At 39.3% G+C, this 16,155-nt stretch overlaps 1 protein-coding gene across 14 annotated transcripts in view; it reads right to left on the bottom strand.

Annotated features, from left to right (window-relative positions):
- Window positions 1–10: 10 nt before the first annotated feature.
- UEVLD (UEV and lactate/malate dehyrogenase domains) overlaps window positions 11–16,155 on the bottom strand; it is a 71,425-nt gene continuing 55,280 nt past the window's right edge. For 11 of the 14 annotated variants that reach the window (XM_005578431.4, XM_074014072.1, XM_074014070.1 and 8 more), the window contains 4 exons: window positions 15,077–15,250; window positions 6,665–6,725; window positions 4,597–4,720; window positions 11–2,864 (listed from right to left, as the gene is read on the bottom strand). In XM_005578431.4, coding sequence (XP_005578488.4) covers window positions 2,697–2,864; window positions 4,597–4,720; window positions 6,665–6,725; window positions 15,077–15,250 — 527 coding nt within the window. In that variant the 3' untranslated portion in view covers window positions 11–2,696. The remainder of the gene's footprint in view (window positions 2,865–4,596; window positions 4,721–6,664; window positions 6,726–15,076; window positions 15,251–16,155) is intronic. The other 3 variants (XM_074014073.1, XM_005578438.4, XM_005578439.4) reach the window with 1 other exon arrangement.

Here is a 16,155-nt window from a genome sequence, read left to right as displayed (position 1 = left end):
GATCACCTGGTGATTTTGAAATCAGTTTATTTTGTTCATTATTCTTAATATTTAAGGAAAACAATGGAAAATGGAAAAAAATTTGTCTTCTGCTACATCAAAAAAGCATTTTAATCCAAACCCCACTAAAAATTGTAACAAGCTCTGCATGATTTTGTAAAAATAAAAACATGAAAGTTAACAAGCATTGAGAATGTCAAATTATCACAAAATCATAGGGAGGTGGTGGTGGTGATATTGCTTCTTGACTTACACTGGGATTTACAACATGATTACTAATATACTTAACACTCAAAGAAATATCTGATACAGAGAATTACTTCTTCATTGTGGCCTTCCAGAGGGCAAAGACTATTATTCATCTTCGAATAGTCAAATTCTAACACAGTATGTGGAATAACAGTAGGTGTTAAATAAACATTTGTTGTATTGACATGTTCCTTTTATAATTAATGAGTTATTGGTAATTTATTATACACTATTTTCTGGTTAGTGTTCAAAAGCATATTACATATTATCTAACTTTAGATATCAAATATTAGAAAAGGCTAGTTTTAAAAACAATAGTTCTTTCAGTTTTACTTTCCTATTTCATAAAAAAGGACAGTAAGAATACATTGTTAGGGTAACATGAACTAATTCGCGTGCATATTGAAATTACATAGACCTAAATGCTTTTCTCTTCAAAAGCATCCAGTTAACTCTGGTGGGAATCTTTCCAAGCATATTAAATACTTTTCTGCTTTCCTAAACATGGGTTACTGAATATAATTTCACCTTTTCTTTATGACTAAAGTTCATCATTATAAGCATTCCTTATTACACTAAAACAGTGTTAGTTTGCCTATTTCCTCTTTACCTAGGATGTGTCTGCCCTTATAAACCCTCCTATCTCCGTCTGGATTAACCTATTATATGCTTGATTTATTTTTATTTTTATTTTTTTAGAGACAGGGTCTCACTGTGTTGCCTAGAGTGCAGTGGCATGATCATAGCTCATTGTAATCTTGAACTTCTGGGCTCAAGCAATCCTCCTGCCTCAGCCTCCTGAGTAGCTGGAACTACAGGTGCACAGCACCACACCTGGCAAATTTTTAAACTTTTTTTTTTTTTTTGAGATGGAGTCTCGCTCTGTCACCCAGGCTGGAGTGCAGTGGTGTAATCTCCACTCACTGCAAGCTCCGCCTCCTGGGTTCATGCCATCCTCCTGCCTCAGCCTCCCAGGTAGCTGGGACTACAGGTGCCTGCCACCACGCCCAGCTAATTTTTTTTATTTTTAGTAGAGACAGGCTCTTTAGCCAGGATGATCTCGATCTCCTGACCTCGTGATCTGCCTGCCTCGGGCTCCCAAAGTGCTAGGATTACAGGCATGAGTCACCACGCCCAGCCCACGTTTGTTTTTTATAAAAGCATGCCCTTACATGAGAATGAAAGTAATCCTTTCATGGTGTATAGGACCCCAACTTTAGGGTCTTTTGATAACTATTTTGGCTGTTAAGACTTTTCCCCCTTTTAGTGCCTAGAAAAAGTAGAGGTTGTATGGATAAGTGCCCCTTAATCGCCAAGACTTCTTGAGGACTAAACCTCAATTTCCTTTTATAAAATGATGATGGTAATAGTCCCTACCTCTGTGGGCTGTTGTGAGGATTCAGTAAAATAATAAAGTGCTTATCATGCTGCCTGGTATATATGAAGTGTTAATGTTAACTGTTACTATCAGTTGTAATGTCACAATAGTAATAATAAGCTATCTTTCACATAAGAAAATATTGCTGTTGATCTATCACCAAAGTGTGTGTACTCTGAACTGTATGATCAGGAGAGGTTAAAGGATTTGCTCAGAACAAATAATGGGGAGAGTCCGTTTGACTTCTCCCTATTATGACCAATGTTTTTAATGAAAATCTCATAGTTTGGCTCTAAAGTAAGCTGCTTGGCTTTCATTCATAATCTATTTCCACTAAAAATATACATTTGTCTATGGTTCTACTAATATCACAATTAGTTTATGAGATGTTGGAGATCTTATATACTCCAGGAAGAAGTTATAGAAAATTTCATAAAGTCCCACTGGAAATTAAATTAAACTTTTAATGCATATCATTTTAAAAATTCACTTTCCATTTTCTGTTTTAAAGTGCATGTAAAATTCTTTTCCATTTTTTGGTAGCTAATTAATTTGAAGAAGGGAAATATAATGCTTTACTAGTACTACCAATAGGATTTTACACAAGAAACATTAGTAACTTAAGCTGTGGATCCTGTGAATGTACAATTGATACAGATTTTGTAAATCCATACTGGGCCTTGAACTTATGTTTATTATAAAAGTCAAAGGGTAGTTTTCTTTTAAAGATGTATTACTTATAAAATATTCCCAAAGTGTGAACTGTGCTTTTAGTTTAGGATATATGATTTAAATTGATGCACACTTCAGATGAATGTTTACCCCTGCTGTAGATTTAAAGAACAGCATAGATATCTCAAGAACCCCAAATAAAATTAATTTTTCCCCTCCTTATGTAACTTCTTAAGGATTTAAATCACAGAGCTAATCAAGAAACCCTCTACTTTAACCAAGCAGTTTGTAAGGATAAATAGCAGGATACAGAAATTCTCAAACCTATATATATTGGTAAAATTAAATGACTTTTCCCTTTAGGTAGAAGTCCAGCCTCTTAAATTGCATTTGAGAATCAAAGTTTTAACTGTAGTTGGAGACCATGGATTGAGGATGCACTGCTTTGGAGTTTCTCAGAAACTGTATCTTCTTTCAGTGTGGTTTTGATGACTTCAGATACTCCACTGATTCCAAGGATGCAAGGCAAACTTAAAAACACTTCACTATCTATATCATAATATCCCTGAAATGAGAAAAATAAGGGTTTTAATAGAACTAAATCACTGCAAAGAAGTTAATAAAAAAATGCATACTTTCTTGCTTTCTTAGTTCTAAGACAAAGTGATACAAGTTGGACTCAAAAAGGTTTTTTTGTTCATTTACTTATTTTTATTTTATTTTTAGAAGTCCAGACCTCACAATCATTCATTGATTTTTTTTTTTTTTTTTTTGAGACGGAGTCTCGCTATGTCGCCCAGGCTGGAGTGCAGTGGCCGGATCTCAGCTCACTGCAAGCTCCGCCTCCCGGGTTCACGCCATTCTCCTGCCTCAGCCTCCCGTGTAGCTGAGACTACAGGCGCCCACCACCTCGCCCGGCTAGTTTTTTGTATTTTTTAGTAGAGACGGGGTTTCACCGTGTTAGCCAGGATGGTCTCGAACTCCTGACCTCGTGATCCGCCCGTCTCGGCCTCCCAAAGTGCTGGGATTACAGGCTTGAGCCACCGCGCCCGGCCGCATTCATTGATTTTATAAACTTATCATTTCAGAAAATTTTTGAGAGATGGAAGCAACTTGGTCAGACACCCACTTTGTAGAGAAGTAAGCTAGCCCCCTGCAATATGGGTAGCAGGTTGGGGGCTAAGAAAAAAAATAGTTAAGAATGGATTTCCTGGGGAGGGGCATGGGATGGTCTCTGGGCACAGTCAAATGACAATAACATCTAAAAAAAAAAAACACTGGTACCATAATGGTATGTATTTGTGGGATACATGTGATATTTCAGTATATGCATACAATGTGTAATGATCAAATCAGGGTAATTGGGCTATCCATCACCTCAAACATTTATCATTTATTTGTGTGGAAAACACTCCAAATGGTCTCTTCTGGCTATTTTGTTTTTCTTTTCTTTCTTTCTTTTTTTTTTTTTTTGTTGAGATGAAGTCTCTCTATATTGCCCAAGCTGGTCTTGAACTCCTAAGCTCAAGTGATCCTCCCACCTCGGCCTCCCAAAGTGCTGGGATTACAGGCATGAGCCACCACACCCACCCTCTTCTAGGTGTTTTGAAATGTACAATAAATTATTAATAATCACACTCACCCTACTGTGCTGTTGAACACTAGAATTTAGTGTTCAATTCAACCTGTGTCACCCAGGCTGGAGTTGCAGTGGTGTGATCTTGGTTCACTGCAACCTCTGCCTCCTGCCTCAGCCTCCCAAGTAGCTGGGATTACAGGCACCTGCCATTATGCCCAGCTAATTTTTATATTTTTAGTAGAGAGGGGTTTCACCATGTTAGCCAGGCTGGTCTCAAACTCTTAACCTCAAGCGATCCGCCCGCCTTGCCTCCCAAAGTGCTGGGATTACAGGCATAAGCCACTGCACCCAGTCAAGATTTTATTTTTGGAGACAGGGATTCGCTGTGTTGTCCATGCTGGAGTCCAGTGACATGGCTCACCGCAGCCTCAACCTCCAGGCTCAAGAGATTCTCCCACCCCAGCCTACTGAGTGGCTGTCACATGCCTGGCAAAGTTTTGTTTTTGTTTTTGTAAAGATGGGGGTCTCACTATGTTGCCCAAGCTGGCAGACTTCTCATAACTAAGCAGGATAGGGCTTAAACTAAACTGCTTTCTCCTACCTGTTACTCTAAAATACTGAAGACACCTGGGGTTAGAGTATGAATAATGATTTTGCTAGTTTTGTATTAATAATATCTAAGTTTAAAATACAATGAGAGAATAAGAATAGCAATTACCTTTGCTAAAGTTGATACAGAATGCACTTTCTTCTTATTGTTTACAATACTGTCAACCATGTCAGCTACTGATAGTCCAACAGACCAGGATCTTTGACTTTTTACTCTAAGCAGTTCCATGGCTCTAGGTTACAAAAATATATGATCTCAGAAAATCCACAGAATATGCACATTTAGTTTAAATTCTGGTTAAGGTATTAATTAGATGTTTCTATGACAGAAACGAGTTATACAGCAATTGTTAGGGAAGTCTATAGATAATCTAATGTTTATTTAAACTTTTCTTAAGATGTTAGGCAGTTCAAAGAAAATACAGATGACCTAATAACATAAAAAATGTTCACTGCCATTGATATTTAACCAAATATGAATTAAAACAATAAATACCAATTTGCCTACTGATAACTGGCAAAAATTAAAAAGACTGATAATTAACTTGGAGAAAATATTAACAGGCATTCCCATAACTGCTGTTGAGAATGTAAAGTGATCTAACCTTTTAAGAAGAAGATTTGGTAACATCTGATCTAGAAATTCCTCTTCTAGGTATTTATCTTATAGCAGTATGCTCAAGAGTGCAAAGATGTACAAAATAAGCATGTCTGCATATTTGGAAACAACTCATCAAAAGAGGACTGGTTAAACAAATCACTACCATGTAGTACCATGTAGCTTTTGAGAAGAATAAGGTAGATTTACATGTACAATGTGCAAAAATGTCTGAGATTTATCATTAAGGAAAGAAATCAAGTTGCAGGATAGTTTGAATAACACAAGTCTATATTATTATACATTTGTAGAAGCATTGAAAAACAATTTTTTCTTTTTAGAGATAGGGTCTCTATGTTGCCCAAGCTGGTCTCAAACTCCTGGGCTCAACTGATCCTCCCATTTCAGCCTCCTGAGTAGAAAAAAATTTTTTGGGCATGTGGACACTAAGTTGTCAAAAATGGTTGTCTCTGAAAAATGGAATTACCTTAGCTTTTAAATTTCTTTTAATACTTTATAGATATCTGCAGTATTTGAAATTTTATAATAAGCATATTCTTTTGTAAATGATAAAAATATATAAACAGTTAAATTTTTTCCTTTTAAAAAGTATAAATGCAAGATTGTATAATCAGATTAGAATGAATTATACCATACACTAATCTTCTCAATAAAAAACAGAACACTTTTTCCAGTTGTTATATTCTAAAAGTCATAAGCTGATGGCTTTGAAAACTAAAAATGCCACCTCTCAGACTTCAGGAAAATGTTATTATGTGACAGTGAAACAACAAATGGCATGAATATAAATTCTGTGTAGAGTCCTGCCTATGGGGTACAGACCCCTGGAAGGCCTCTGGATAAAAGCAAAAGATAAAAGGATCTGTGTGTTACACTTTTTGTTTGCCTGAACATATAATATGGCTTATCCATTCGCATTAGACTGATTTCCAGTTCTATTTGCATGTGATTAATAGATACTCATTTTTAAGTGGTGTGGACAAATTATCTTCTACATTAAGAAAATCGTTGGCTTGGCACAGTGGCTCACATCTGTAATCCCAGTACTTTGGGAGGCCAAGGCGGGTGGATCATGCGGTCAGGAGATTGGGACCATCCTGACCAACATGGTGAAACCCTGTCTCTACTAAAATACAAAAAATTAGCTGGGCGTGGTGGTGCACACCTGTAATTCCAGCTACTTGGGAGGCTGAGGCAGGAGAATCACTTGAACCCAGGAGGCGGAGGTTACAGTGAGCCGAGATTGCGCCACTGACTCCAGCCTGGTGACAGAGCGAGGCTCAGATGTTTAGATATAGAAGCAGTAAATCACTGTCTACAAATAAAGAACATGTTTTTCCCTTTAAATGTGAACTGTGTTATCTGAAAAAGCTTGCAAAGCACTCTTAGATCTACTTTCAGATAAGAAATCAAAGAATATAAGACAGTGCTCCTTTATACGTTTGTGTTTCCTAGTTTTGTTTTCAGAAGCCTGGTAAGTACATACTGTATAAATAGCTGTTAGCTATGAAGTACATGATTTTTCATTGGATAAATGCAAATTTCCAGTCAGTGTTACCTGTTGGACAGCTGCACTTCAGAGGTATGACTCATTACTTCTTGGCCACTCCATGTGAGCACTAAAAATTAGATGAAGAATTAATTATGTTTTGCCAATGACTCTCTTTGGATTAAGATGTGATAACCGATCTTTTGCAGTCAAGGGTACCTGTGCTAATATTTATATAGAAGTTTTTTCATTTCTAGCAAGTTAGATGACAATAAATGTGCTATACCACTAGCCCAAGGTGAAGAAAACTCTGAACTACAAAAAACATTATCCCCAAAGTCTACTTGCCGTCTCCTTACCTGTTCTCTCTCATCGGTAACAGTTCTGCAAGGGCCATTTTACTATCAAAGTAGAAATATATAAGCACTTGACATTTGTTCTGCTGAGAAATGCACTGAGACTAATTTCACCAGGTAAGGAATAATCTGATCACCTATTTTGGGCTAGAATTTCCATAGCTATTACAGAGGCAGAGAATCCTCTTCCTTTTTTTTTTTTTTTTTTGAGATGGAGTCTTGCTCTGTCACCCAGGCTGAAGTGCAGTGGCACGATCTTGGCTCACTGCAACCTCTGCCTCCTGGGTTCAAGCGATTCTCACACCTCAGCCTCCTGAGTAGCTGGTGCATGCCACCACACCCTGCTAATTTTTGTGTGTGTGTTTTTAGTAGAGACGGGGTTTCACCATGTTGGCCAGGCTGGTCTTGAACTCCTAGACCTCGTAATCCACCTGCCTCAGCCTCCCAAAGTGCTGGGATTATAGGAGTGAGCCACCGCACCTGGCCCCAGGGTCCTGTTTTCTAAAAGAATCTTCCGGGTTACCCATTTCCTCTCACTACATCATTTATAAAAACAATTCAAAACTTCAAAGCTGTATACACAGACTGGAAATTTCTTTATATGTTTTTTTTTCTTTTTTCTTTTTTTTTCTGTTTGAGATGGACTAGATCTGTTACCTAGCCTGGCGTGCAGTGGTGTGATCTTAGCTCACTGCAACCTCTGACTCCCCGTTCAAGCAATTCTGCCTCAGCCTCCTGAGTAGCTGGGACTACAGGCACCCACCACCACACCTGGCTAATTTTTGTATTTTTAGTACAGATGGGGTTTCGCCATGTTAGCGAAACATGGCAGGTCTCGAACTCCTGACCTCAGGTGATCCACCCACCTCGACCTCCCAAAGTGATAGGATTACAGGTGTGAGCCACCATGCCCGGCCAGACTAGAAATTTATATCACACTTTAATATTATTATTATTATTATTAGATACACAGTCTTACTTTGTCACCTAGGGTGGAGTGCAGTGGCACACTCTTGGCTCACTACAACCTCTGCCTCCTGGGTTCAAGCAATTCCTCTACCTCAGCCTCCCAAGCAGCTGGGATTAGAGGTGCCTGCCACCACAGCAAGCTAATTTTTGTATTTTTAGTAGAAACAGGATTTCACCATGTTGGCCAGGCTGGTCTTGAACTCTTTACCTCAGGTGATCTGCCTTGGCCTCCCAAAGTGCTGGGATTACAGGCGTGAGCCACTGAGCCCAACCGAACTTTAATATTAAATTGAAATTGCCAGTAACATTCTGAAACCTTTTCAATATTCATCTGTTTCTCATCTGTATGAAGACATTCTTTGATACAAATCTGCACATATTTGAGTAGGCAAAACAAAAATACATGTGGCTATAGAATAATATGTTTTAAGATACAAGAATTCTAAACTACATTCAAAATTAGGCCACTTAGTCATGTGTCAGCAACAAAGGACCCCATATGTATCCAGATGCCTCCCTTCCTCAAACTGATTATGAGCTCCCAGAGTGCAGGGACCATGTTACATCTTCTTTTGTGTCCTCTTGTACATTTTTTTTTTTTTTTTGGAGATGGAGTCTCACTGTTACCCAGGATGGAATGCAGTGGCACCATCTCAGCTCACTGCAACCTCCGCCTCCGAGGTTCAGGCGATTCTCTTGCCTCAGCCTTACAAGTAACTGGGATCACAGATGTGTGCCTCAGACTCCCAAGTAGCTGGGATTACAGGTGTGCACCCCCACGCCCGGCTAATTTTATATTTTTAGTAGAGATGGGTTTTTACCATGTTGGGCAGGCTAGTCTCGAACTCCTGACCTCAAGTGATCCACCCGCCTTGGCCTCCCAAAGCGCTGGGATTACAGGCGTGAGCCACCGCGGCTGGCCCCTCTTGCACGTATTCTTTACCATGGTGTTGGGTACACAGAAGAAAATACAAAACCTCTCGCACAATTCATAATTATATTTGGTAAGAAAGGGGAAAACATACTTGCCATAGTTAAGTTGAAAAACAGAAAAGTTTTAAATTTTTTTTTTTTTAAGATAGTCTCGCTCTGTTGCCCAGGCTGGAGTGCAGTGGTGTGATCTTGGCTCACTGCAACCCCTACCTCCCAGGTTCAAACAATTCTCCTGCCTCAGCCTCCCAAGTAGCTGGGACTATAGGTGCCTGCCACCACGCCTGCCTAATTTTTGGTATTTTTAGTAGAGATGGGGTTTCACCATGTTGGCCAGGCTGGTCTCGATCTCCTGACCTTGTGATCCACCCACCTCAGCCTCTCAAAGTGCTGGGATTACAGGCGTGCACCACCACACCCAGCCAAAAGGTTTTATATAAGAAAAAAACACAAAACCATGAACTGTTTTATGAAAAATATAAATACATGTGGACAAATTAAGGGATTTTTAACAATGTTTTACTTAGATAGAAGGGTGATAGGTGGATTACTTTCTTTAAACATTAGCCTGAGTGTTTTGAAAAATGTGTTTTGGCATATATGTTTTACTTAGATAGAAGGGAAATAGGTAGATTACTTTAAAAATTTGTTACATTATTTGTATGAACTTACTTAACTTGGAAACTTAAGGAAGGCTTCCTGGGAGAGGTGGCACTCAAGCCCAATCCTAAAGGATAAGCAGGAGTTAGCCAAGTGAACGAGTTCAGGTAAAGGAAGCAGCAGTTCCTAAGGTAAGGAGGCATGAGAGTGCATGAACCATTCAGTCAACTGCAAGTCAACCATCTGACTAGCATAGAATGCCTGGGAGAATGGGAGAAGATGAAGCAGGAAATAGATCTAAAGGTCCTGTATGTCATGTGATTCCTCCCTAGGCTGTAGCTGTCGCTTGTCTCTGAAATACCTGAAGAGAATATTTTATTTACACAACTGCTACTCTTATATCGGTTTCCAAATCCTAATGTTGCTTTACTTCAAAGAGTATTTTTATATGTCTTTCTGCCAATTTTCTATTCATCACTGTCTTGCCAATCACTGTAATAATAGCTACCATTTGCTGTGTGTTTGCTCTGTGCCAGATACTGTACTAAATGCTCTAGATAAATTATCTTAAGTGACAGCAAGGAAGAGCACAGCTTCAGAGTCAGATTAGGGTTCAAATCTCAGTTCTGCCCTTCACAGATATGTAACCTTGGGCAAATTACTTATCTCATTGAGCCTTAAGTTTCCTCATGTATAAATCTGGATAACCACCACTCCTGCACAGAGAGTTTATAAAATTTAAATGAGATATGCAAAATATTTAATACACATAGTAGGCACAATAAAAAGTAATTATAATTGCAATTACTGTGATGGTATCACTTATACAAAAGTCCAACCAGTTGGTATCTGTACATGAAACCAGCAGAGGGAGCTTCTAATCCATTTCTGACACCAGGGCCAAAGTAAATATACCTATCCATGGATATAACTAGCTCTTCAAGAAGAGTAGAAGACAGAATAAAAAGTGATCACATGGTACCTCTAGAAGGCAGACAGGGAGATGGACTGGGGAGGAGTAAATAGTTAACTTCAGTATTTTTTTTTTTTTTTTTTTGAGACGGAGTCTCGCTCTGTCGCCCAGGCTGGAGTGCAATGGCCGGCTCTCAGCTCACTGCAAACTCCACGTCCCGGGATCACGCCATACTCCTGCCTCAGCCTCCCGAGTAGCTGGGACTACAGGCGCCTGCCACCTCGCCCGGCTAGATTTTTGTATTTTTTAGTAGAAACGGTGTTTCACCGTGTTAGCCAGGATGGTCTCGATCTCCTGACCTCGTGATCCACCCACCTCGGCCTCCCAAAGTGCTGGGATTACAGGCTTGAGCCACCACGCCCGGCCTTAACTTCAGTATTGGTAATGTTCTTAATTGAGTATGGATTCATCAGTGCTCAGTTATGTTTTAACACTAGCATGTGTGTCAAATATTACATAATACTACATTTATGCAATCTCACTTTGCATGCACCTACATCTCTCTATTTCTAGTTCCAATTTGAGACCTCAAGACAGAATTACTACATCTCTTCCCTGTGGTTTTATTCTACTTCTCTTGGACCTATCTCAGAGTATGTCAATACAGCCTTCCAGCCATTTCCAGTATTAGACTCAAAGTTTCCTAAAGACAAGGTCAGGTTCTTACACATCTATATAGTTCTAACAGCAGTCAACACAGTGTTTATTGAGCAAAGCAGGTGGTCAATAAATGTTTCTGAAAATAAATTCCTATATTTGGGATGAAAGGTCATTTAATCAAACACAAACTGCTTTTTGGTAGGTTTTAAATTGTTCCTCTTTGAAGAGCTCACAATAACTTCTACTAGATTGTTTTCTTCCTTTACCCAAATATACTAGGTTAGGGTAGGTGATATATTTATCACGTCACATCAGCCTGTATTTTCTCTTTATGAGACTTGAGAAATTAATACAACCATATTTCATACATTCTCACTCATCCAATATTTATTGTATATCAACTATTCCTCAAAACTTGTACAGTAGAGAGGCTGGTTAAATAAATTATGGTATATCCAGTAGTTAAAAAGAATGAATGAGCTCTATGTTACTGTGCAATCATTCCACAATCATATTGGTAAGTAAAAGGGCAAGGTGAAGAATGATGTATGATGTCTATTTCACATATGTGCTTGTCTATACATAGAATATTTCTGGAAGATTATAAAAGAGACTGATAACTGTGATTGTCCCTAGGGAGAAGGATTGAGTGTCTGGCATCTAAGGGAGACTTTTCACTGCATATCTTTTTGTACTTATTTTTACAGTGTGAATGTACTACTTTTTCAACTAAAAGAACTTAATAATTTGCACTCTAAATAAGGAGAAGGTCACACACAAATCAGATAAGAACAAGCAGCAGGACAACAAAAGAAACATGATGAGACAATAGGTAGTTTATTACCTTATAGACTGAAATAGCTTTAGCTCAAAGGAGTGAAGAAATCACTGTGAAGTGATGTGATCAGGAAAAAACCTTTATTGTATAAGGGGTGCTTGACTTAGACCTTGAAAGATATCAATAAGATGGCCGAGAAGGCGAAGGAATTATGAGGTAAAAAAAGTGGGTAAATGTCCCTGTGGCAAAGCTGTGGGGTAGGCCTGGGAGACAAAAGACCCGGGTGCTAGTCCTTTGACCCTAAAAGCTGTAGGCTTCCAGGCAGGTCACTTTTACAATGCCTACATTCACTGGCTCCCTAAAACAAAATGTCCCTTCCAGCTCTCTCGTAACATGGCTATCTCCCAAACTATAATTGGGAGGAAAGATTAGGGTTATATTTTCGGGGTCCCTGAGTGCCAAGCAATGCAATTTAATGGTTTGGTCAGAGGAAGCCTCTGAAAGCTTCTGAAAATAACAACATGTTCTAGGAAGATTGAATTAATATGTGAGAGCACACAATAAACACTCTGTAAGTTTTGACTAATACTATTAATTTCACATCATTTATAGGGTAGACTAGAGGGGAAGATGTGAGATGTGCAATAACCAGGCAAGCAAGAGATCAACATGGACCAGAGGGTTTGGTCTATGTTGGGTTTTGAGTTTGATCGAATCCCTAGACATTCATTACTTGAATACATTTGCTCCAAGTTCTTGCTTGCTACCATTTTCCAGGGTCCTGTTGATTAGCGTGTAGTGTCAGGGAGCATTTGGAGCCTCAGAAGCATTTTCGCTCAGTCACACTGTCAGGTTTTTTAAGGGTTTATTTTATAGGCTGACTCATTCTAGCACTGAGCTTTCTAGTAGCCAGTGCAGATTTTTACAGATTTAAGATACTGCTTTATTTTATTAAAATGCTTTTCTTTTCTTTTTTTTTTTTGAGACGGAGTCTCGCTCTGTCGCCCAGGCTGGAGTGCAGTGGCCAGATCTCAGCTCACTGCAAGCTCCACCTCCCGGGTTTACGCCATTCTCCTGCCTCAGCCTCCCGAGTAGCTGGGACTACAGGCGCCCGCCACCTTGCCCGGCTAGTTTTTTGTATTTTTTAGTGGAGACGGGGTTTCAACATGTTAGCCAGGATGGTCTCAATCTGCTGACCTCGTGATCCGCCCGTCTCGGCCTCCCAAAGTGCTGGGATTACAGGCTTGAGCCACCGATTAAAATGCTTTTCTTAAAAATTACATAAATACTACATATTTTTACTACACAGAAAACTACAAATTTTTAAGTTACCGCTAACCTAGATATCATCAATGTTAATATTTTATTTTAATGGCATCAAAGTATAGATGACACTTTAAATTCCAAGGAAATAGTTTTCAGAAGGTGATTTGCTTTGTGGAAATATGGTCTGACATCTATTTAACTTTTTAATGTGCATTAAAGTAAAAAACGAACTCTCAAAGTAAATTATCACCTCCTCACAGGCAGAGAGGTTCTTTTTGTTTCTTTTCTTTTTTTTTGAGATGAAGTCTCGCTCTGTCACCCAGGCTGGAGTGCAGTGGCGTAATCTTGGCTCACTGCAACCTCCGCCTCCCAGGTTCCAGCGATTCTCCTGCCTCAGCCTCCCGAGTAGCTGGGACTACAGGCACGCACTGCCATGCCTGGCTAATTTTTGTATTTTTAGTAGAGATGGGGTTTCTCCATGTTGGCCTGGATGCTCCTGATCTCCTGAGCTTGTGATCCATCCACCTCAGCCTCCCAAAGTGCTGGGATTACAGGCGTGAGCCACCACACCCAGCCCAGAGAGGTTATTTTCTGTATCATGCTCTACCTTGCAGCACTTACATGCTGAGTGAAATTAATAGTAAAGTACTTCAAATGATGAAGTAATGACTAACTTCCCCCAAATCACTTTCCAACTCTTCGATCGAGTATTCACAGATCTTCAAAATGTAATTTCAATTAGATTTATCTGGTTGAAACTTTCTGCAACAAGTAGTCCACATTTTTTATCCCATGAATATGCCATACTTAACTTTCTGCTTTTGCCTAATTCTGATTTCCCATTCCTAGAATGTTTTTCCTACTCTTCACTATCTATTAAAATCCTATTCATTCATCCAAACTCCAGTTCAAACTCCAAATGGCCTTTATAGAATTTTCTCTAGTAATTTCAGCCCATGTTAAATGCTCACTCATAAGTATCCAAGCACTGTAAGTGTATAGTACTCACTTTGGTACTTACTCAAATAGTATACTGTATCTTTATTGTACTCATATACTTAAATGAACAAAATCAGGGTAAAAAGCACTTTAATCACTGACTAACCTGGCTTTATAGCAAGAGAGAAACAATAAAGGAGTAAGGGAAGAGATTCTTAAGTCAAATAAGGAAAGCATTCCTTTGAAATAGGAAAAGGAGCTTTCCAATACAGGAAACTGAATGCCTTTTGTGGGAAAGAGCAAGTGGTTGGAGAAAAAGGCCATAGGGATAAACAATGAGTGAAAATTATGTTCAAACAGCAGCAGACAGGAGGCATGTATCTAGGGAGAAGGTCTGAACTTGGGAAAGGTAAGCAAGGTTGAAGGGTGGGGAGAGTAAAGGGAGAGTTCTATAGGTGCTTTAAAGTTTATTTAAATGTTTCTTTCTGGAAAATTAAAGTTTTAAATTAATCCTGGACTCTGAAATTCAATTAAAAAATAAAATATCCTACTAAGTGGTCTTGTCTAACTTTAAATTTACTGAAAAGTAATTACAATCAGAATGACACATATGAGGAATTTATTCACAATATAGGGCCTGGTATACAGAAGGCACACTCAAATGTGGAACAAAGCCAATTAAGCCCACAATTCTGGGGTCCTCAGATATATGTGAATGCCACAACCACTGGCAATTTTGGTTATAACTAATAATAACGTACTTCTTTTTTTAGCAATGGGGTCTCACCCTGTCACCCAGGCTTGAATGCAGTGGTGCAATCATGGCTCACTGCAGCCTTGACCTCCTGGGCTTAAGGGATCCTCCCACTCAGTCTCCCGAGCCGCTGGGACTACAGGTATGCACTACCGTGTCTGGCTAATTTTTTATATCATTTTGTAGAGATGGGGTCTTGTTATGTTGCCCAAGCTGGTCTTGAAGTCCTGGCTTCAAGCAATCCTGCCTTGACCTCCCAAAGTGTTGGAATTACAGGCGTGAGCCACCACACCCAGCCTAAAAATGTCCTTCTTACCTTTGTCTTCTCCTTGCTCGCCAATAACCCATACTTCTTTGCCTGAAGTCTGTGCCTTCAAAACATTTGTAATAATATACTGTAATCTCTGTGAATCCAGATTACATCCAATTCCAATCACTCGATTTGCAGGAAATGCACTCAGTTTCCATGTCACATAGGTCATGATTTCCACTAAATATTCCATACAAAGTAAAAAATGTAAAGGTTAAAAAATATATACTTCTAGCCTAGCTCACAAAATATTTATTATTTTAGTAACTATATTAGGTCCTCAATGTACTGCAGCATTATATATATATATATATATATATATATATATATATGTACATATATATATATATATAGCTGGGACTATAGGCACGTGCCACCACGCCTAGTTAATTTTTGTATTTTTAGTAGAGACAGGGTTTCACCATGTTGGCCAGGATGGTCTCGATCTCTTGACCTCGTGATCCACTTGCCTTGGCCTCCCAAAGTGCTGGGATTATAGGCGTGAGCCACCGTGCCTGGCCCATAACATATTTTTAATATACATTAGAAACACTAACAAGGTTTCAACAAGATAACATTTTACTGTGTGTGTGTGGGGGGCGGGGGGGGGCGGTGGGTGGGTGTGTGTGTGCGCTTTTTTTGAGACGGAGCATTGCTCTGTCCCCCAGGCTGGAGTGCAGTGGCACGATCTGGGCTCACTGCAACCTCTGCCTCCCAGGTTCGAGGGATTCTCCTACCTCAGTCTCCCTAGTAGCTGGGATTACAGGCGTGCACCACCACACCCGGCTACTTTTTGTATTTTTAGTAGAGACGGGTTTTCACCATGATGACCAGGCTGGTCTCGAACTCCTGACCTCGGGTGATCCACCTGCCTCAGCCTCCCAAAGTGCTGGGATTACAGGCGTGAGCCACTGTGTCTGGCCAAATTTTATTGTTAAATATATAATTGTCAGGGGTAGAAAATAGATAATTCCTAGAACAGTTAAGTGAGGATAAAAACTGGTACAAAAAACCAAAAAATAATTTCTTCTTATTGATTTGAGTTTTCTTTTACATCTATCTTAAACTGAATTTATCTTTTTTTT

This window comes from Macaca fascicularis, chromosome 14, assembly GCF_037993035.2.
Source record: "Macaca fascicularis isolate 582-1 chromosome 14, T2T-MFA8v1.1".
Classification (NCBI taxonomy): domain Eukaryota; kingdom Metazoa; phylum Chordata; class Mammalia; order Primates; family Cercopithecidae; genus Macaca; species Macaca fascicularis.
Note: the sequence above shows the minus strand (reverse complement) of the source record. Positions and strands in the feature narration are given on the sequence as shown.